The sequence below is a fragment of the Cherax quadricarinatus genome, chromosome 9 (genome assembly GCF_038502225.1).
Source record: "Cherax quadricarinatus isolate ZL_2023a chromosome 9, ASM3850222v1, whole genome shotgun sequence".
NCBI classification, from domain to species: Eukaryota; Metazoa; Arthropoda; class Malacostraca; order Decapoda; family Parastacidae; genus Cherax; species Cherax quadricarinatus.
Window position 1 is genome coordinate 19,410,758 of NC_091300.1, and position 22,862 is coordinate 19,433,619.

The 22,862-nt window shown below is 42.3% G+C and overlaps 1 protein-coding gene across 1 annotated transcript; it reads left to right on the top strand.

Annotated features, from left to right (window-relative positions):
* Positions 1 to 123: 123 nt before the first annotated feature.
* On the top strand, positions 124 to 21,186 carry LOC128686004 (zinc metalloproteinase nas-4-like). The gene is made up of 12 exons (XM_070083284.1): positions 124 to 1,065; positions 1,558 to 1,746; positions 3,303 to 3,366; positions 3,620 to 3,744; positions 5,960 to 6,052; positions 7,226 to 7,338; positions 7,592 to 7,836; positions 7,938 to 8,044; positions 8,164 to 8,257; positions 9,031 to 9,141; positions 18,529 to 18,675; positions 18,990 to 21,186. Exons 2-12 carry the CDS (start codon positions 1,567 to 1,569, stop codon positions 19,115 to 19,117), a joined length of 1,407 nt encoding a protein of 468 aa, XP_069939385.1. The 5' UTR covers positions 124 to 1,065; positions 1,558 to 1,566; the 3' UTR covers positions 19,118 to 21,186.
* The last annotated feature ends 1,676 nt before the right edge of the window (positions 21,187 to 22,862 follow it).

Consider the following 22,862-nt stretch of genomic DNA (forward strand, 5'->3'; position numbering starts at 1 on the left):
TGGATAAAGATTCCCATATGCTGCACAAGTGTCTCAATCTTCAACTTGTCGGTTTTTCAAACCATTCATCACTAAATTACTGAAGAGTGCTGGCGCTAGTGGACAATAATATGTCGTCTAATTCACAGCTTCTGCATCTCATTTTCTCTAGTCCATTCACTAGGTTTCCATTTCATACTCTGACTGGACATTTACAGATGTCTGTCCTCTTCACTTACATTGTAGTGTTGAATTAACCGCTAATATTACTAACGGACACTACAAAATTAGAGAAACATTCACGAACCACCCGGTTCGTCTTACCCTTTCCTTGCTTTTGCTTCTCACTCTCCTATCTTAAGTACACATATTTATTCACATTTAGTAATGTTTCTGGGTGTGTAATACATTTTCCTCATCAGATATTATTTTTTTTCAACATTACAATAATTCCACTTTGCTTAACTTAATATATTATAGAAGGGAATTATACGGAATATGTTCATTCCCTGTGACTTATCACCTTTCATAAGTCACATTAACATTACACACCTACATTATAATCTCCACCAATTATTACATTTGACTTATAGGAAAATTATTAGAATTTTTCACAGGTTCTAAGGAACATGCACATATCAGTTGTTCCAAGAATTTTGCTCTAGTTACCGTACAGCCAGTGTTGGAAACTTGAAGCTGATTGTATGAGACCTGGTGTTATTAGTGAAATAAAAGCGAATAACTGGGAGAAAAATGAAAAAAAATTAGGCAACAGTGTGAAGATCCCCCATCGCATATAACAAATTACACAATTTCTTCTTTTTTCAAGATGTTCATGGGATTGTTATTTATAGTGGTATTGGTGGTGGTAATGGTAATAAAGGGGAGGTTAAGGGAAGGGATGGTGGTGGGTGATGCAGGTGATGGTGGTAGTGTTGCAATACAACATGCTGGCACCCTGCTCCATATAAATACCTGTGGCATCCCTGGTGGTGCCAACCACAACACTGGAGTGACTGCTGGGCCAAAGTCCTCACAAGAGCTGCCTTAACATCTCCTCCACCTTGTTTCTCTGTCTGGAGAACGGTAAGAGACGGTCTCAGATTGTGTAACACATGGCTTTCCAGAATGTGAGTTCATTACCTTTGTAAATTGTGAGTTCATTACCTTTGTAAATTGTGAATTCATTACCTCTGTAACTTGCTCAGCTATCAAAACTTTGAGGCCCAGTCCCTGGACCAATTATGTACCTCTGTAATCTTTTGACTACCGCCCACAGGATGGGTATGGGGTGCATAATAAACATATTAAACTAAAAACTTCCAGAATGTGGGGAAGGTATATTAATACTAATAAAAGGCTCTTGATTCCTGGAATTAGAGCTACCCTCCCAGTCCTTGTATCAATCCTGATTACCTCCTCTTCTCCATCTGTATGACTTTACTAGCTCATGCAGTTATACTATTGTTGGAAATGTTGTAGTGAAGTATTTAACCAGCAGAGGATTACGTGTTATTCTGATTACTCATGAGAATAACATTACTGTGCCTGACTTGACTTGCTGTTTACTCTTGCCAGGAGTGAAACATGTTGGCGGTGTTGTGGGCGGTGTTGTGCTGTGTGGCTGTGAGTGAGGGCGTGTCCAGAAAGGTAGAGGAAGTACCCTTGGCCAGATCTTCAGACCCCAACGTGCAACATGGTGACACCGGCCAGATCCTCCTCGACCCAAGTAACCTCCTCGACCTGCCCCTAGGCTCTCCAGATACAGTCAGTCCTCACTTTTATGTGTGTGTGCGTGTACTCACTTATATGTGGTTGCAGGGGTCGAGTTGCAGCTCCTGACCCTGGGGTTGAGTCCTGACACTAGGTCCCACCTCTTCCAATTCATCAACTGACAATACTAGTTTCTGTTGATCCCTATCAAACCTACTCTGAAAACTATATATTGTATTAGCGTCCATCACTTTCACATCTACTTCATTCCTCTTTCGTAAAACCCTAAGACTGAAAAAATATTTCCTAACATTCTTGTGACTCCTTTATGTTTTAAATTGTCTCCATGTTCCCGGTCCTGACAATGTAACATGTCTCTCCTTATTTGCTCTCTCAGTTCCTCTGAGTACTTTAAATCTTGCAGTAATATGCCACGTATCCTCTTGAAGAACACAGTCACAATACCGTGAATGGAACAATGCACAAATAACCCGCTGGTTATTTGGTCGTCGGGTCTAAGTTCTTTAATCTTTACTGATACTATACTTACCTACCTGTAGTCTACCTGGAGGATGCTCCGTGGGTCAAAGCCCCCGCGGCCCAGTCCATCACCAGGCCTACTAGTGGATCAGGGCCTGATCATCCAGGCGGTTACTGCTGGCCGCATATAATCCTACGTACCCGGCTGATCGGGTATTAACTTGGGTATCTGTCCAACTCCCTCTTGAAGGTAGCCAGGTGTCTATTGGTAGGGAGTGATTTCTATGTGTAGATTTGGGACCAGTACTTCTAGGATTTTCCAGGTGTAGATTATGACGTGTCTCTCTCCTGCGCTGCAGTGAGTACAGATCAAGTGACTCCAAGCGTTCCCAGTAATTAAGGTGTTTGACGGAACTTAAACTTCTCTTGCCTCTTGAATAAGCTTCATCAGGTGAATGATTCCAAGCTGGTGCTGCACTAAGAAGAGCCTGATGTACGCTGTGTACAGATTCCTGAAATATTCTTCGTTGATATTCTTGAAGGTTATTATGAGATTTACTAACATCGTAATGACTAACTATGTGCAAGATCTTCTGGCAAGAACTTTTTCTTTTATTGATGCTTGTGGTTTCTCGCCTCTCAGCATTTCGTCTCTGGTCTGCTCTCCTCATCAGCGCTTATCTTAACTGAATCCCAGCAGTCACTTGTCTGGGCGCCCTTATAATGTAACTGAATCTCCTTGGAAGCTTTCCCTATCCTCTTTTGTTTGTATTCTTAGCAAAAAATTTACATTAAAAGTGTGCAATTACCTGTATGTAGCTACAGGAGCAAATGTATAATTGCGGTGTGCCATTTTAAATTTTCAATGTTTGCAGCAATTATTACCCCCACGTTCATCTGTTCTTATGTTGTTTATAAGATTCCCTTCATAGACTTCTGACTTGTGTTATATTTGACTATATTTTTCTTTATTTATATGTGTCTTCGTCTTAACCACGTTGAAGGAACTAGAAATGTCTTATTAATAATTATATCCACCTATATTATACATGACAGGTAGAACACCTGTCATGTATAATGTAGAGTGTATATAGTGAACACTCTTGGTAAAACATTTGCCTGGTCCACAGATGGAGACAGACATTCCTGGTCCTCCACTCAGCCCCACGGACTTCGAGAACAGTGCTGGAATGAGTAAGTAAATCTCCCACTTGATATTTACACTTTATGTGTCACTTTTGTTTCTTTATCTATGTAAGTGTAGTGCTTGGATTTACATGGTCTGGAAAATATCAGAAATACTCAGGTTGAGATTAAGATTATTATTTTAATGCCTAAGATTTCAACTATTGTGTCTAAGATTTCTACTTTAGTGCCTAAGATTGTGACTTTAGTACCTAAGATTGCAACTTTAATGCCTAAGGTGAAGACTTTCAATCTGTCACAGTTCATGACACTGTGGACATCAACAGTCAGTCGGACCCCATTGAACTAGCGGGACTCTTCGAGGGAGACATTATGCTAAACGACCGTGATGCCCTACTCGACCTGCCTCCTAGGGTGAGTCCTGGGGCACAAGCATGTTTATTTGGGGCACAAGTATGCTGGTGCAGGGCTGAAGGGCAGATGTATGTTTGTGTTTGGCAGTTAAGATAAGATTTTGTTCGGATTTTTAATTCCGGAGGGTTAGCCACCCAGGATAACCCAAGAAAGGCAGTGTGTCATCGAGGACTGTCTGTCTTATTTCCATTGGGATCCTCAATCTTGTCCCCCAGGATGCAACGTACACCAGTCAACTAACACCCAAGTACCAACTTGCTAGGCGAACACAACAACAGGTGTAAGGAAACGCGTCGAAATGTTTCCACCCCGCCGGGAATCGAGCCCGGACACTCAGAGTGTGATGCGAGGGCTTTGCCAGCCAGGCCACGGGGCCCCTTGTGTGTTCGTGTGTGATGTGTTTCCACTGACTTTTAAGTAGGTAAGCAATATCGAGTCGAAATTTGATTGACCTTCAGACAAGCTGAAGTTTGCAGTTGATGCAAAAAGACTGATAAAATTTTTGCCTGTTTATATCAATATCAAATTAATACAAAAGACTGCAATTATCAAAATCCTGCACATAATAATGGTTATTTGAAACACCACAAAATACATCACTGCTTGAGTGTTTTATTATTATTTTTAAGTCTGTCGGTGGTTAATTGGGTTTGAAGCCTCTCGACTATACTAGGGTCGTTAAGGCTGCACATAACCAGTCAAGAAAGGAAAACACTACACACACACACACACACACACACACACACACACACACACACACACACACACACACACACACACACACACACACACACACACACACCCACACATATATATATATATATATATATATATATATATATATATATATATAATTAGAAAGAACTCATTTAAAATTAAGCCCTTTTTAAAATTTTCTCTTATACGTTTAAAGATATATATTTTTTCATTTATGTTAATGTAAAAATTATTCATGAAGGCAAAAGGGAAAATGTACGAGAGTATAGTTCTACCAACACTCTTATATGGGTGTGAATCATGGGTTGCGAATGTTGCAGCGAGAAGGAGGTTGGAGGCAGTGGAGATGTGTTGAGGGGCAATGTGTGGTGTAAATATCATGCAGAGAATTCATAGTTTGGAAATTAAGAGGAGGTGCGGAGTTACTAAAAGTATTATTCAGAGGGCTGAAGAGGGGTTGTTGAGGTGGTTTAGCCATTTAGAGAGAATGGAACAAAATAGATTGACTTTGAGGGTGCATAAATTTGTAATGGAGGGGAGGAGGGGTAAGGGTTCGTCCTAGGAAAGGTTGGAGGAAGAGGGTAAAAGAGGTTTTGTGGGCAAGGGGCTCGGATATGCAGCAGGCATGTGCGAATATGTTAGATAGGAATGAATGGAGATGAATGGTTTATGGGACCTGACGAGCTGTTGGAGAGTGAGCAGGGTAATATTTTGTGAAGGGATTCAGAAAAACCGGTTAGCTGGACTTGAATCCTGGAGGTGGGAAGTAAATTGCCTGCACTTATATATATATATATATATATATATATATATATATATATATATATATATATATATATATATATATATATATATATATATATATATATATATATATATATATATATATATATATTCAACAAACCGGCCGTTTCCCACCAAGGCAGGGTGGCCCAAAAAGAAAAACGAAAGTTACTCTTTTAAATTTAGTAATTTATACAGGAGAACGGGTTACTAGTCCCTTGCTCTTGGCATTTTAGTCGCCTCTTACAACATGCATGGCTTACGCAGGAAGAATTCTGTTCTACTTCCCCATGGAGATAAGAGGAAATAAACAAGAACAAGAACTAGAAAGAAAATAGAAGAAAACCCAGAGGGGTATGTATATATATGTTTGTACATGTATGTGTAGTGTGACCTAAGTGTAAGTAGAAGTAGCAAGACGTACCTGTAATCTTGCATGTTTATGAGACAGAAAAAAAACACCAGCAATCCTACCATCATGTAAAACAATTACAGGTTTACGTTTTACACTCACTTGGCAGGAAGGTAGTACCTCCCTGGGTGGTTGCTGTCTACCAACCTACTCCCTAGGATATATATATATATATATATATATATATATATATATATATATATATATATATATATATATATATATATATATATAATGATAAGGATGATAATAATATAGTTGAGAGAGAAGAATATTATGTGCAGTACAGACACTCTCCTCCCACAGACAAAAGAGAACAATAGGACAGGACGCAGTGCACTTAATGATGTATACAGACGCTGGCCCAATGGAATCATCCCCTACGTCATCTCCCAGACCTACGGTGAGGCTGTCTCTCTGTATCTCAGTGTAACAGCTGAAATACTCACATAGAAGCAAAATTCTATGACGTTGTCTTTAAGGGGGAATTATTGTAAACTGCTATTAATGACATAATTGCTTATTTTTTCGGAATATACAGACTAATAAAAAAAATCATGCCTAGCACATTTTCTAAAATTCTCCCGTCATTAAAATAAATCCAGGATTCAGAAGTCCCTAGGGCCGAAGTGTACAACAGTTTCTAATGAAGGTCTTGGGTATCACATGCCATAGAGAATGATGCCATTGTTAGGCAAAGTCATATTTAATAATAGGAGATAAATTAAAAAATTTGGCTGATTGATTCGAAGTAGATAATGGTTTTCAAGGGTGAAGAACCCGAGAGGTCAAACATAACAAATGGAGTTCCTTAAAACTCCTGCGTCATAGTACAAAACTTCGGTAATAGAAATATTGAGTGACCGGGATAATTGGGAGCTATAGTCGGAGACTTCAGTACTAATTAATGTAAATTATTAAATTTTAAATACTGCAGAAGAGAAGAACCTTGGACTGGTCATTAGCAGTGAACTCAGGTACGGTAAATTAAGTCTAGCAAGAAATAACAAAGCTAACACAATGTTAGAATTTATACAACGAAATTCGAGTACAAAATATTAAAAAACGCCACTGTTGAATAATGTTGCCAGATCTCACACTCAATATGTTATTTTAGTCTCCAAATTACATTAGAAGTAAAATAGAGAGGGTTCAGACAAGAACAGTAAAGTTTGAATCTTCATTACGAACATACAGACTAACGATATAAAACTCCGAGACAGGAGATGCAACATAAATGTGGGTAACGGTATTAGTGCCAACGCAATCAATGAACAATGGAACAGTGTTTTGGGGAGTTTAAGTATTAATTGTAGTGCTTTAAACTTCTATAAACTCGCTCGCTTTAAACTTCTATAAACTGGGACATTTACCATGAATGCGAGGCAGTTACCTAGAGCTGATATGAGTTAGTAAACATGAGTAGAAGCCACCACAAGCAGGCAGCAGTTTTGGGTTCACTTCCTCCGGCACCACGGTCTTCCAATACTCTGCCTCAAACAAGTGATCACACTATTTACCATAATGGGACTAAAGTGAGTGTTGTCTAACTGTTGGTGTTGACTCTCCTTGACAGAGGAGACAGAGCGAGCCACTATCGCTAAGGCCATGAGTGAGTTTCATCAACAGTCGTGCATCCGCTTCGTTCCTCGTACCATCGAGAAGGACTACATCCACATCCTCAAGGGTGACGGGTGAGTGTCATCCTAGTTCCCGGTTGTGAGTGTTGTACATAAGGATGAGCGTCGTCCTAGTTCTCAAAAGGGTAAGGGGTCATCCTTGTCCTCAAGGGTAAGAGGCATGTTTGCCCTCAAGGGTAAGCGTCATCCTCGTCCTCAAGTCTAGTGTTTAAGTAGATTTTTTTCTGAACAGTGTAGAAAAATTTCATATTGACATTTGTTCGAGTTCAGGTCCTCCTCCTGCGATAAGAATGTTCCGTTCCTGTAGGTGCTCGAGTTCGGTGGGCCGGGTGACGGGAGCGCAGCAAGTATCGTTGGGTCCTGGCTGCCTGTACGTGGGTATTGTCATGCATGAGTTCATGCACGCTGCTGGGTTCTGGCATGAACAGTCACGCTACGACCGTGATAACTACATCACACTAAACAAGTTCAACGTCCAGGACGGCATGTGGCATAACTTTGAAAAGTACAACTGGGACAAAATTCAGAGCCTCGGGATTCCTTACGACCTCGGTGAGTGTACTGATAATACCTGTCTCTTACCACCATCTCTCCCTCACCGCCATCTCTCCCTCACCACCACTTTCCCTCACGACCAACACTCTCCCATACAGAGTCAGTGATGCACTACGGGCCATACGCCTTCGCCAAGGAGGGTAAACCCACCATCATCCCCAGAGACACAGGCAAGGAAATCGGTCAGAGGAGAGGATTTTCAAAGGTGGGTCCGTAGATGTCTTGTTCTCACCTAGTGTTGTAACATATTGTTATCAAAGTGTGGAGGTGTTATCATAACGTGGTGTTGTCATGGTGAGCTGCTAAATAACTGACACATTACAGTGGGACGTGGCTAAGCTGCAGAAGCTGTACAATTGTGCCAACACCTCCGTTCACTACGTCACCACCAGCGCTCCCCTCGTAGCAGCTGCTACAGGTAAATCATCGTTTCTCCTTGTTAGATCTCCATTGGTTTTTGTCAGAGCCTCAAGAAGGTCTTGAGTGGTCTTCACCAGCCTCTGCTTGACTGCACACGCGCGCAGTTATTTTCTCATATATGTTTACCTTACCCTCTCAGGTGTTGTATGACTCAGGTGTTGTATGACTCAGATATTGTATGACCCAGGTGTTGTATGACAACAACCATCCTCGCCACTGAATTAATTTTCAAATTTCCCGTCTGAGTTATCTCAGTATTTTCCCGCATAGTTCTCTTTTTAAATCTTAAATGTAAGTATTATTTTTAACGGAGAAAAGTTTTGGTTAACTGGAGAGTGAGTATATAATTTTTTATATGTGTGTTAATATTACTTATATGTGTGTGTGTACTGATGTATGTATATTTACCTGGAGTTTACCTGGAGAGAGTTCCGGGGGTCAACGCCCCCGCGGCCCGGTCTGTGACCAGGCCTCCCGGTGGATCAGAGCCTGATCAATCAGGCTGTTACTGCTGGCTGCACGCAATCCAACGTACGAGCCACAGCCCGGCTGGTCAGGTACCGACTTTAGGTGCCCCATATCACTCCTGTGTGAGTCTTTGTGCACACATAACATCATTATATTCTTTATATATACATCATACATGCATGTACCTATGTACCTATACCATGCTTATGACCACCTTGGTACCTACTATGTACCTGTCTGCATCTGTGTACCTATACCACGAATGTACTTCCATATTAGCACATCACCTGCCCACACCCACAGAGGAGTGTGAGGACAACGTCAAACATTGCCAGATGTGGGCAGATATGGGCGAGTGTGACGCCAACCCTACGTGGATGTACGTCAGTTGTAGGAAGGCTTGTAGGCAGTGCGGTGAGTCCTCTCCCTGTCATTCTACCTAATATTAAAACTTCACAACACCCTCTCCCATTCTCTCCTCTTCCAACGTGCACCTGCTCCTGCAGCCACTAGTCTCTGCTGCACACACTAACACGACATTCTTCCTTGTAAGAGGTATTGGGAGTGGCGTGCTGTGATGCTAAAGGAGGGTTCTTGATCCTTGGAATTAAAGCTACTCGTCCCCTTTCTCGACTGAAACCTGATTATGCCTCCCGGCTGTCTCATTCCATAACCAGTGAGCGACGTTGATAGGTAGAATGTCCATCCATGAATGTAACGTAGTATATTCTTACATCCACAGCAGACACCATCATCATCCTCATCATTCTTACATCCACACCAAACACCATCATCATCCTCATCATTCTTACATCCACACCAAACACCATCATCATTCTCATCATTCTTACATCCACACCAGACGCCATCATCATCCTCATCATTCTTACATCCACACCAAACACCATCATCATTCTTACATCCACACCAGACACCATCATCATTCTTACATCCACACCAGACACCATCATCATCCTCATCATTCTTACATCCACACCAGACACAATCATCCTCATCATTCTTACATCCACACCAGACACCATCATCCTCATCATTCTTACATCCACACCAGACACCATCATCCTCACCATTCTTACATCCACACCAGACACCATCATCCTCATCATTCTTACATCCACACCAGACACCATCATCCTCATCATTCTTACATCCACACCAGACACCATCATCCTCATCATTCTTACATCCACACCAGACACCATCATCCTCACCATTCTTACATCCACACCAGACACCATCATCCTCATCATTCTTACATCCACACCAGACACCATCATCCTCATCATTCTTACATCCACACCAGACACCATCATCCTCATCATTCTTACGTCCACACCAGACACCATCATCCTCATCATTCTTACATCCACACCAGACACCATCATCCTCATCATTCTTACATCCACACCAGACACCATCATCCTCATCATTCTTACGTCCACACCAGACACCATCATCCTCATCATTCTTACATCCACACCAGACACCATCATCCTCACCATTCTTACATCCACACCAGACACCATCATCCTCATCATTCTTACGTCCACACCAGACACCATCATTCTCAATCATTCCAGCCAACCTCTTAGAAACGATTTTGTCTTTAGTCTGTGAACTTTCACTTAACTTTCGTCCTGTGACGATACTCTCCTCGCACTCCAACCTTCTCCTGCTTTCATTCTTACTACCACAACATTAATGCATGTATCATTCACTTCTTAGCCTCATACATCCATAGTATATATATATACACACACACAGAAGCTGTGACTCGACCCCTGCAACCATAATTAGGTGAATTAGGTGAGTACACACACACACACACACACACACACACACACACATACACACACACACACACACACACACACACACACACACACACACACACACACACACACACACACACACACACACACACACACACACACATACACACACACATACCCGCATCCATGGAAGGGATGAAATAATTATTAAGAGATGTTCTAAATACATACGTGTGTATGTTGTTGTTAGCTCTGAGAGTAGCACCACCAGTTGTGGTTGTGGTGGTTATGGTGCTACCATCACCACCAGTTGTGGTTGTGGTGGTTATGGTGCTACCATCACCACCAGTTGTGGTTGTGGTGGTTATGGTGCAACCATCACCACCAGTTGTGGTTGTGGTGGTTATGGTGCTACCGTTACCACCAGTTATGGTTGTGGTGGTTATGGTGCTACCGTTACCACTAGTTATGGTTGTGGTGGTTATGGCGCTACCATCACCACCAGTTGTGATTGTGGTGGTTATGGTGCTACCATCACCACCAGTTGTGGTTGTGGTGGTTTATGGTGCTACCGTCACCACCAGTTGTGGTTTTGGTGGTTATGGTGCTACCATCACCACCAGTTGTGGTTGTGGTGGTTATGGTGCTACCATCACCACCAGTTGTGGTTGTGGTAGTTATGATGCTACCATCGCCACCAGTTGTGGTTATGGTGCTACCATCGCCACCAGTTGTGGTTGTGGTGGTTATGGTGCTACCATCACCACCAGTTGTGGTTGTGGTGGTTATGGTGCTACCATCACCACCAGTTGTGGTTGTTTTTGGGATTTTTTTGTAGAACATCGACATATGGTATGTAACTGTACAGGAATTACAACCCTGGACTTGTTGAGAAATATATGTAAGTATATAATTGCCCCAAAGGAACATATGGCAACATACGTTCAGTAACTGAATACTGAACAATGCCTTTTTTACTTACATATTTGGGCTCGATGGCCCTCGGGTAACCAGGTGTATGATAAAGCTGACTAATTCAAACTTTAGCTCTCAACTGCACAGTCAATTGAACTAAACTACGCTTAAGCAGACTTACCTGGGTATTTGTATCGGACCCTTAAATGTCATCCGGATATCCACTGTCTTGATTGAAGAATTTATGTCTCATGATGCACTATTTGTTTGACGAATGTTCGCAACACTGCACCACACTGTCTTTCAATCTTGTCCTTTGTTCCCAGTAATGTCACTACAAGAAGCTGTGCACACTTCTCTTTTCTGTCATGAATGGAGATTGTCTGAGAGGTCAAGAATGCACTGTTGTAGTTCCATTGTTAAGGTCAATGCATGTATAACACGCTTCTTGGACCAGTTCTTATTTCAATCTGATGGCCTCTGTCCCGCGTCAGTCTCGGCTGCCCTCGGCGTCTCCAGCCAAACAAAAGATATGCTGATTCCAGCAATTTTCCCTTCCTTGCCAAAATGCCACAGGAAGCAATGCAGGATGCTTGATTCTTTTGTTGTCTGGGCATAGACATCAGTGTATAATAGCAATAACTTGTAAATGAATGGGTTCAGGGTTTTTCTTAATTTTCCTGCTAAGATAAGAGATTAATTGTCCCTCATTAATCCACCCTAGTTGCAATATTGGTCTCTTGCAAGGAGTGGCACGACTATGACACGTTGGTCATCTGCTTCCAATTAAAGTGTTGATGTGGAAGCCAGTAAGACGCCACTGCCCTTTCTGAGAGGGTCGTCCCTCAGAGCTGAAAGGGGCCGAAAAGGGCTGAAGGGGGCCGATACCCCCTCCTAGAGAAATTTTCTCCGCAGCTGATGTTCGCTGCAGGTGAACTATTCATCACTTAACATTAATTTAATTTTCTCACTCGCCACCACTGCTGATTGTCTTTTCTGAACAGCTTTAGTCTGTGGGGTTTCTGGAGAATCATTACTTTTGTTTTCAACACTGTGTAATTCTAACGGCACTAACTTATCTATTGTCCGCTTATTCACTACACCTTTGCTCAAAACATCAACTGTCCTGATGATTCCATTTGCATCAGGATATATGGTCACAATTTTTCAAGAGACCATTGGGACCTCGGACCATCATTGTCAATAATCACTATGTCACCAGGTCTTAAGCACTTGTAATTTTCAGGAACACCAGCTCCATAGAAGTGTTCTCTCAGTCTTCTTACCAAATTTTCTCCCAACGTTCAATCGCTTTATTAAGGTGTTTGAGCAGCTGTAATAGTAGTAGTTGTGGTAGAAGAATTAGTGTGGTGGTCAGTGGTGATAGTTGTTGTTGTCGCTGTAGTTTGTTAACTCACAGAATTGAGCAGGTATTCACAGAGTAGCTACTGACAGGTTCACAGTACTCACACCATAGCAACTACTGACATACACAGTACTCACACCACAGCAACTACTGACATACACAGTACTCACACCACAGTAACTAATGACAGATTCACAGTACTCACACCACAGTAACTACTGACATACATAGTACTCACACCACAGTAACTACTGACATACACAGTACTCACACCACAGTAACTAATGACAGATTCACAGTACTCACACCGCTATAACTACTGACATGAAATTAAGACACATGTGCAACATCTGGGTATCTTTATTGTAGACGTTTCGCCATCCAGTGGCTTTATCAATACAAATTCCAGGACATAACTTGAAGACAGTAGGACTATATACAGAAGATGAGGTAATCAGTCCCTCAACCTAGGAGCAGGTGCGAAGAGCACCGTAGTCTTGCAGTTATGTCCTAGAATTTGTATTAATGAAGCCACTGGATGGCGAAACGTCTACAATAAAGATACCCAGATGTTGCACATGTGTCTTAATTTCATCTTGTCGGTATTATATACCATTCTTGCACAACTGCTGACATACACAGTACTCACACCACAGTAACTAATGACAGATTCACAGTACTCACACCGCAATAACTACTGACATACACAGTACTCACACCACAGTAACTACTGACATACACAGTACTCACACCACAGTGACTACTGACAGATTCACAGTACTCACACCACAGTAACTACTGACATACACAGTACTCACACCACAGCAACTACTGACATATACAGTACTCACACCACAGTAACTACTGACATACACATTACTCACACCACAGTAACTTCTGACATACGCAGAACTCACTCCACAGTAACTACTGACACATACAGTACTCACACCACAGTAACTACTGACATACACAGTACTCACACCACAGTAACTACTGACATACACAGTACTCACACCACAGTAACTACTGACATACACAGTACTCACACCACAGTAACTACTGACATACACAGTACTCACACCACAGTAACTACTGACATACACAGTACTCACACCACAATAACTACTGACATACACAGTACTCACACCACAGTAACTACTGACATACACAGTACTCACACCACAGTAACTACTGACATACACATTACTCACACCACAGTAACTTCTGACATGCACAGTACTCACACCACAGTAACTACTGACATACACAGTACTCACACCACAGTAACTACTGACATACACAGTACTCACACCACAATAACTACTGACATACACAGTACTCACACCACAGTAACTACTGACATACACAGTACTCACACCACAGTAACTACTGACATACACATTACTCACACCACAGTAACTTCTGACATACACAGTACTCACACCACAATAACTACTGACATACACAGTACTCACACCACAGTAACTACTGACATACACAGTACTCACACCACAGTAACTTCTGACATACACAGTACTCACACCACAGTAACTACTGACATACACAGTACTCACACCACAGTAACTACTGACATACACATTACTCACACCACAGTAACTACTGACATACACATTACTCACACCACAGTAACTTCTGACATACACAGTACTCACACCACAGTAACTACTGACATACACAGCACTCACACCACAGTAACTACTGACATACACAGTACTCACACCACAGTAACTACTGACATACACAGTACTCACACCACAATAACTACTGACATACACAGTACTCACACCACAGTAACTACTGACATACACAGTACTCACACCACAGTAACTACTGACATACACATTACTCACACCACAGTAACTTCTGACATACACAGTACTCACACCACAATAACTACTGACATACACAGTACTCACACCACAGTAACTACTGACATACACAGTACTCACACCACAGTAACTACTGACATACACAGTACTCACACCACAGTAACTACTGACATACACATTACTCACTCACTCACACCACAATAACTACTGACATACACAGTAACTAACTACTGACATACACAGTACTCACACCACAATAACTACTGACATACACAGTACTCACACCACAGTAACTACTGACATACACAGTACTCACACCACAGTAACTACTGACATACACAGTACTCACACCACAGTAACTACTGACATACACAGTACTCACACCACAGTAACTTCTGACATACACAGTACTCACTCACATACACACTCACACCACAGTAACTACTGACATACACAGTACTCACACCACAGTAACTACTACTGACATACACATACTCACACCACAATAACTACTGACATACACAGTACTCACACCACAATAACTACTGACATACACAGTACTCACACCACAGTAACTACTGACATACACAGTACTCACACCACAATAACTACTGACATACACAGTACTCACACCACAGTAACTACTGACATACACAGTACTCACACCACAGTAACTACTGACATACACAGTACTCACACCACAGTCACTGACATACACAGTAACTACTACTCACATACACAGTACTCACACCACAGTAACTACTGACATACACAGTACTCACACCACAATAACTACTGACATACACAGTACTCACACCACAGTAACTACTGACATACACAGTACTCACACCACAGTAACTACTGACATACACAGTACTCACACCACAATAACTACTGACATACACAGTACTCACACCACAATAACTACTGACATACACAGTACTCACACCACAGTAACTACTGACATACACAGTACTCACACCACAGTAACTACTGACATACACAGTACTCACACCACAGTAACTACTGACATACACAGTACTCACACCACAGTAACTACTGACATACACAGTACTCACACCACAGTAACTACTGACATACACAGTACTCACACCACAGTAACTACTGACATACACAGTACTCACACCACAGTAACTACTGACATACACAGTACTCACACCACAGTAACTACTGACATACACAGTACTCACACCACAGTAACTACTGACATACACAGTACTCACACCACAATAACTACTGACATACACAGTACTCACACCACAGTAACTACTGACATACACAGTACTCACACCACAGTAACTACTGACATACACAGTACTCACACCACAGTAACTACTGACATACACAGTACTCACACCACAGTAACTACTGACATACACAGTACTCACACCACAGTAACTACTGACATACACAGTACTCACACCACAGTAACTACTGACATACACAGTACTCACACCACAGTAACTACTGACATACACAGTACTCACACCACAGTAACTACTGACATACACAGTACTCACACCACAATAACTACTGACATACACAGTACTCACACCACAATAACTACTGACATACACAGTACTCACACCACAGTAACTACTGACATACACAGTACTCACACCACAATAACTACTGACATACACAGTACTCACACCACAGTAACTACTGACATACACAGTACTCACACCACAGTAACTACTGACATACACAGTACTCACACCACAGTAACTACTGACATACACAGTACTCACACCACAGTAACTACTGACATACACAGTACTCACACCACAGTAACTACTGACATACACAGTACTCACACCACAGTAACTACTGACATACACAGTACTCACACCACAGTAACTACTGACATACACAGTACTCACACCACAATAACTACTGACATACACAGTACTCACACCACAGTAACTACTGACATACACAGTACTCACACCACAGTAACTTCTGACATACACAGTACTCACACCACAATAACTACTGACATACACAGTACTCACACCACAGTAACTACTGACATACACAGTACTCACACCACAGTAACTACTGACATACACAGTACTCACACCACAGTAACTACTGACATACACAGTACTCACACCACAGTAACTACTGACATACACAGTACTCACACCACAGTAACTACTGACATACACAGTACTCACACCACAGTAACTACTGACATACACAGTACTCACACCACAGTAACTACTGACATACACAGTACTCACACCACAGACATACACAGTACTGACATACACAGTACTCACACCACAATAACTACTGACATACACAGTACTCACACCACAATAACTACTGACATACACAGTACTCACACCACAATAACTACTGACATACACAGTACTCACACCACAGTAACTACTGACATACACAGTACTCACACCACAATAACTACTGACATACACAGTACTCACACCACAATAACTACTGACATACACAGTACTCACACCACAATAACTACTGACATACACAGTACTCACACCACAGTAACTACTGACATACACAGTACTCACACCACAATAACTACTGACATACACAGTACTCACACCACAATAACTACTGACATACACAGTACTCACACCACAATAACTACTGACATACACAGTACTCACACCACAGTAACTACTGACATACACAGTACTCACACCACAGTAACTACTGACATACACAGTACTCACACCACAGTAACTACTGACATACACAGTACTCACACCACAATAACTACTGACATACACAGTACTCACACCACAATAACTACTGACATACACAGTACTCACACCACAATAACTACTGACATACACAGTACTCACACCACAGTAACTACTGACATACACAGTACTCACACCACAGTAACTACTGACATACACAGTACTCACACCACAGTAACTACTGACATACACAGTACTCACACCACAGTAACTACTGACATACACAGTACTCACACCACAATAACTACTGACATACACAGTACTCACACCACAATAACTACTGACATACACAGTACTCACACCACAGTAACTACTGACATACACAGTACTCACACCACAGTAACTACTGACATACACAGTACTCACACCACAGTAACTACTGACATACACAGTACTCACACCACAGTAACTACTGACATACACAGTACTCACACCACAATAACTACTGACATACACAGTACTCACACCACAATAACTACTGACATACACAGTACTCACACCACAATAACTACTGACATACACAGTACTCACACCACAATAACTACTGACATACACAGTACTCACACCACAATAACTACTGACATACACAGTACTCACACCACAGTAACTACTGACATACACAGTACTCACACCACAGTAACTACTGACATACACAGTACTCACACCACAGTAACTACTGACATACACAGTACTCACACCACAGTAACTACTGACATACACAGTACTCACACCACAGTAACTACTGACATACACAGTACTCACACCACAATATTCAGCTAATAATTCATAAACCAATAATTTTACTCTACTGTCACCTGGATAATTATCATAAATGACCTCTTATTTATTTTTTTGGAAGCTACGATATATAATAATCTTGAATGTCCAATCAATCAATTATGTCAGTCATAAATAGAAAAAAAAAATCAAAATTTTGATTATCTTGCAACTAAGTCAGTAGGCCTATTCAACCGGTAGTAATGTAACCTTTTATAACAGATAAATTTTAAACAGCTATTAAAACTAATTTTCTTGACACAATTATTTTTCTTTTAACACCACTGACGGTCGTTTGTGGGTTTGATGGACTTGCTCTTCTTACCAATCAGTAATGCCAGGTGGTGCTGCAGGTAAAGAGTGCCAGGACCTTAGCATTTACTGCAATATATGGAGTGAGAAAGGAGAGTGTACCAACAACCCAGACTACATGACTCTCCACTGCAAGAAGTCTTGTGGTATCTGTCAGGATCACCAAGGTTAGTTGAAGCCTCAGAAGACACCAGCCCATGCTAATACAACTTCTCCACGCTTCCAAAGTCATTCATTATATATCTATATATATATATAAACTCTAAACTTTCATCAGTCACCTAAATATACATCTTAATTATTTGATTTATAGCAACTGCGGTTTTTAAGAATACAGTGACGGCTGACTTGTTTACAAAATAAGATAATTCCCAGTACCACCACTAACACTTCAAAGTGACAGTGTGTGTGTAGTATTAATAAATGTCTACATATATTCCTGAATTACGCATGTGTGAGGGTGTGTGTGTATACCTTTCAGATAATCCTATAGTGAAACAGTGTGAGGACAAGAACAAGTACTGCAGTTCTTGGAGCCAGATGGGCCAGTGTCACTCTAACAGTAACTATATGCTTGTGTACTGCAAGAAGGCCTGTAAACAATGCTAGAGCAAACTACGTATACCTCTTGCTTTGTTTTAGCTTGTCTCTAGGAGCAGATTCTAGATTCGAGCTAGTCCGAGGCCTCTGCTACAAACCTTTCTCTGGGAGTTTCACTTATACAAGTGCCCACTAGTGAAGATCCTCACTCAGGCACAAGACTCCCAACTCTTCAGTATATCTTGTGTCAGTGTTATACACTTACTGCTGGACCATTCTTGAACTCTCCGGGACAGAGTATGCTCCAGCAGTGTTCTGCACCTCCAGCAGTGTTCTACACCTCCAGCAGTGTTCTACACCTCCAGCAGTGTTCTACACCTACTGCTGAACTCACCCCCGTCATGTTCAGTATTATATATTAATTATGTAGTTTATTGTGCCAACTGAAAATATAAGAAAAGACAGAAAGTGAGTGGGTTAAGAGGACAAAAATATATTACAACCCAGACTTCAGTCATTGAGATTTTACAAGAATTAATTGTAATAAAGAACAATTAATATTATGATATATATTAAAGACCATATTATCAGTAGTAATATTTTCAGAAGTCAATATGTAATAATGTAAAACTTGAGCATACACATGAAGACAAAATTAAAAATTAAAGTTATTTATTTCGACTTCACACCGAGGTTCTTTTCGGTTAACTAAAAAGGCAGGTTGTATAAGGTGAAGCTTATAATGAAAGGTGACATGACCCAAGTCAGATCAAAAGTCTGTTGCAGGAGCATGTGACCTCACAAGGGTGGGTATAGCGTCAGGTTTGCACTGGCCTTGCGAGGTGTTGAAATTAGATTCATTGGAGTCATTGCCAAGGCGGGGATTTTGCGCCTGTACATATAATTGTCTGTATAATGTAAGCAGCTTCCCAGTTAATGTTATGGCGATGATTCTCAACATGATGAACTGATGAACTCTCTTGTATATCCTCTTACACATCTTCTATTGTTTTTATGTTAAACTTTCCTGGTTGTTCAGTGTTGTTAGCAACTGCAGATAACTATCAAATATATAAACAAGAACAGGGAACAAAAAGACGATATTTGAAGTTTATAGAAAACAAAAGAAATCTTCCAGAACTGTAGAAAGAACTTTCTTCAGATTTTCACCCCCGGAAGTTTAGTAACCCCGGAGAATTAACAGCCCTAGAGGGTTAACAATTTCGGAGGTTTAATAAGGAAGAATAAGCCACGAAATACTTAAAATGTGACCCACAACAGTTGGCTAACTCTTAGGTACCTGTTTACTGCTCGGTAATCACCTCTTTCGCCTCGCCGGGAATTATACCCGGGTAACTTCAGTTATGAGCTGAACATACAACGAGAGAGGTGTGAGTCTGGTCTGACATCATGAAGATGTGTGTGTGCCTGGTCTGGCATCATGGAGACGTGTGTGTGTGTGTGTGGTCTGACATCATGCAGACGTAGTGTGTGTGTCTGGTCTGACATCATGGAGACGTGTGTGTCTGATCTGACATCATGCAGACGTGTGTGTCTGGTCTGACATCATGGAGACGTGTGTGAGTCTTTTCTGACATCATGCAGACGTGTGTGTGTCTGGTCTGACATCATGCAGACGTGTGTGTGTCTGGTCTGACATCATGGAGACGTGTGTGAGTCTGGTCTGACATCATGCAGACGTGTATGAGTCTGGTCTGACATCATGCAGACGTGTGTGTGTCTGGTCTGACATCACGCAGACGTGTGTGTGTCTGGTCTGACATCATGGAGACGTGTATGAGTCTGGTCTGACATCATGCAGACGTGTGTGTGTCTGGTCTGACATCACGCAGACGTGTGTGTGTCTGGTCTGACATCATGGAGACGTGTATGAGTCTGGTCTGACATCATGCAGACGTGTGTGTGTCTGGTGTGACATCATGCAGACGTGTGTGTGTCTGGTCTGACATCATGGAGACGTGTGTGAGTCTGGTCTGACATCATGGAGACGTGTGTGTGCCTGTTCTGACATCATGCAGACATGTGTGTCTGGTCTGACATCATGCAAACATGTGTGTGTCTGGTCTGACATCATGCAGACGTGTGTGTCTGGTCTGACATCATGCAGACGTGTGTGTGTCTGGTCTGACATCATGCAGACGTGTGTGTGTCTGGTCTGACATCATTCAGACGTGTGTGTCTGGTCTGACATCATTCAGACGTGTGTGTCTGGTCTGACATCATGCAGACGTGTGTGTGTCTGGTCTGACATCATGCAGACGTGTGTGTGTCTGGTCTGACATCATGCAGAAGTGTGCGTGTCTGGTCTGACATCATGCAGACGTGTGTGTGTCTGGTCTGACATCATGCAGACGTGTGTGTGTCTGGTCTGACATCATGCAGACGTGTGTGTGTCTGGTCTGACATCATGCAGACGTGTGTGTGTCTGGTCTGACATCATGCAGACATGTGTGTGTCTGGTCTGACATCATACCGACGTGTGTGTGTCTGGTCTGACATCATGCAGACATGTGTGTGTCTGGTCTGACATCATGCAGACGTGTGTGTGTCTGGTGTGACATCATGCAGACGTGTGTGTGTCTGGTCTGACATCATGCAGACGTGTGTGTGTCTGGTCTGACATCACGCAGACGTGTGTGTGTCTGGTCTGACATCATGGAGACGTGTATGAGTCTGGTCTGACATCATGCAGACGTGTGTGTGTCTGGTCTGACATCACGCAGACGTGTGTGTGTCTGGTCTGACATCATGGAGACGTGTATGAGTCTGGTCTGACATCATGCAGACGTGTGTGTGTCTGGTGTGACATCATGCAGACGTGTGTGTGTCTGGTCTGACATCATGGAGACGTGTGTGAGTCTGGTCTGACATCATGGAGACGTGTATGTGCCTGTTCTGACATCATGCAGACATGTGTGTCTGGTCTGACATCATGCAAACATGTGTGTGTCTGGTCTGACATCATGCAGACGTGTGTGTCTGGTCTGACATCATGCAGACGTGTGTGTGTCTGGTCTGACATCATGCAGACGTGTGTGTGTCTGGTCTGACATCATTCAGACGTGTGTGTCTGGTCTGACATCATTCAGACGTGTGTGTCTGGTCTGACATCATGCAGACGTGTGTGTGTCTGGTCTGACATCATGCAGACGTGTGTGTGTCTGGTCTGACATCATACAGACGTGTGTGTCTGGTCTGACATCATGCAGACGTGTGTGTGTCTGGTCTGACATCATGCAGATGTGTGCGTGTCTGGTCTGACATCATGCAGACGTGTGTGTGTCTGGTCTGACATCATGCAGACGTGTGTGTGTCTGGTCTGACATCATGCAGACGTGTGTGTGTCTGGTCTGACATCATGCAGACGTGTGTGTGTCTGGTCTGACATCATGCAGACATGTGTGTGTCTGGTCTGACATCATACCGACGTGTGTGTGTCTGGTCTGACATCATGCAGACATGTGTGTGTCTGGTCTGACATCATGCAGACGTGTGTGTGTCTGGTGTGACATCATGCAGACGTGTGTGTGTCTGGTCTGACATCATGCAGACGTGTGTGTGTCTGGTGTGACATCATGCAGACGTGTGTGTGTCTGGTCTGACATCATGCAGACATGTGTGTGTCTGGTCTGACATCATGCAGACATGTGTGTGTCTGGTCTGACATCATGCAGACATGTGTGTGTCTGGTCTGACATCATGCAGACGTGTGTGTGTCTGGTGTGACATCATGCAGACGTGTGTGTGTCTGGTCTGACATCATGCAGACGTGTGTGTGTCTGGTGTGACATCA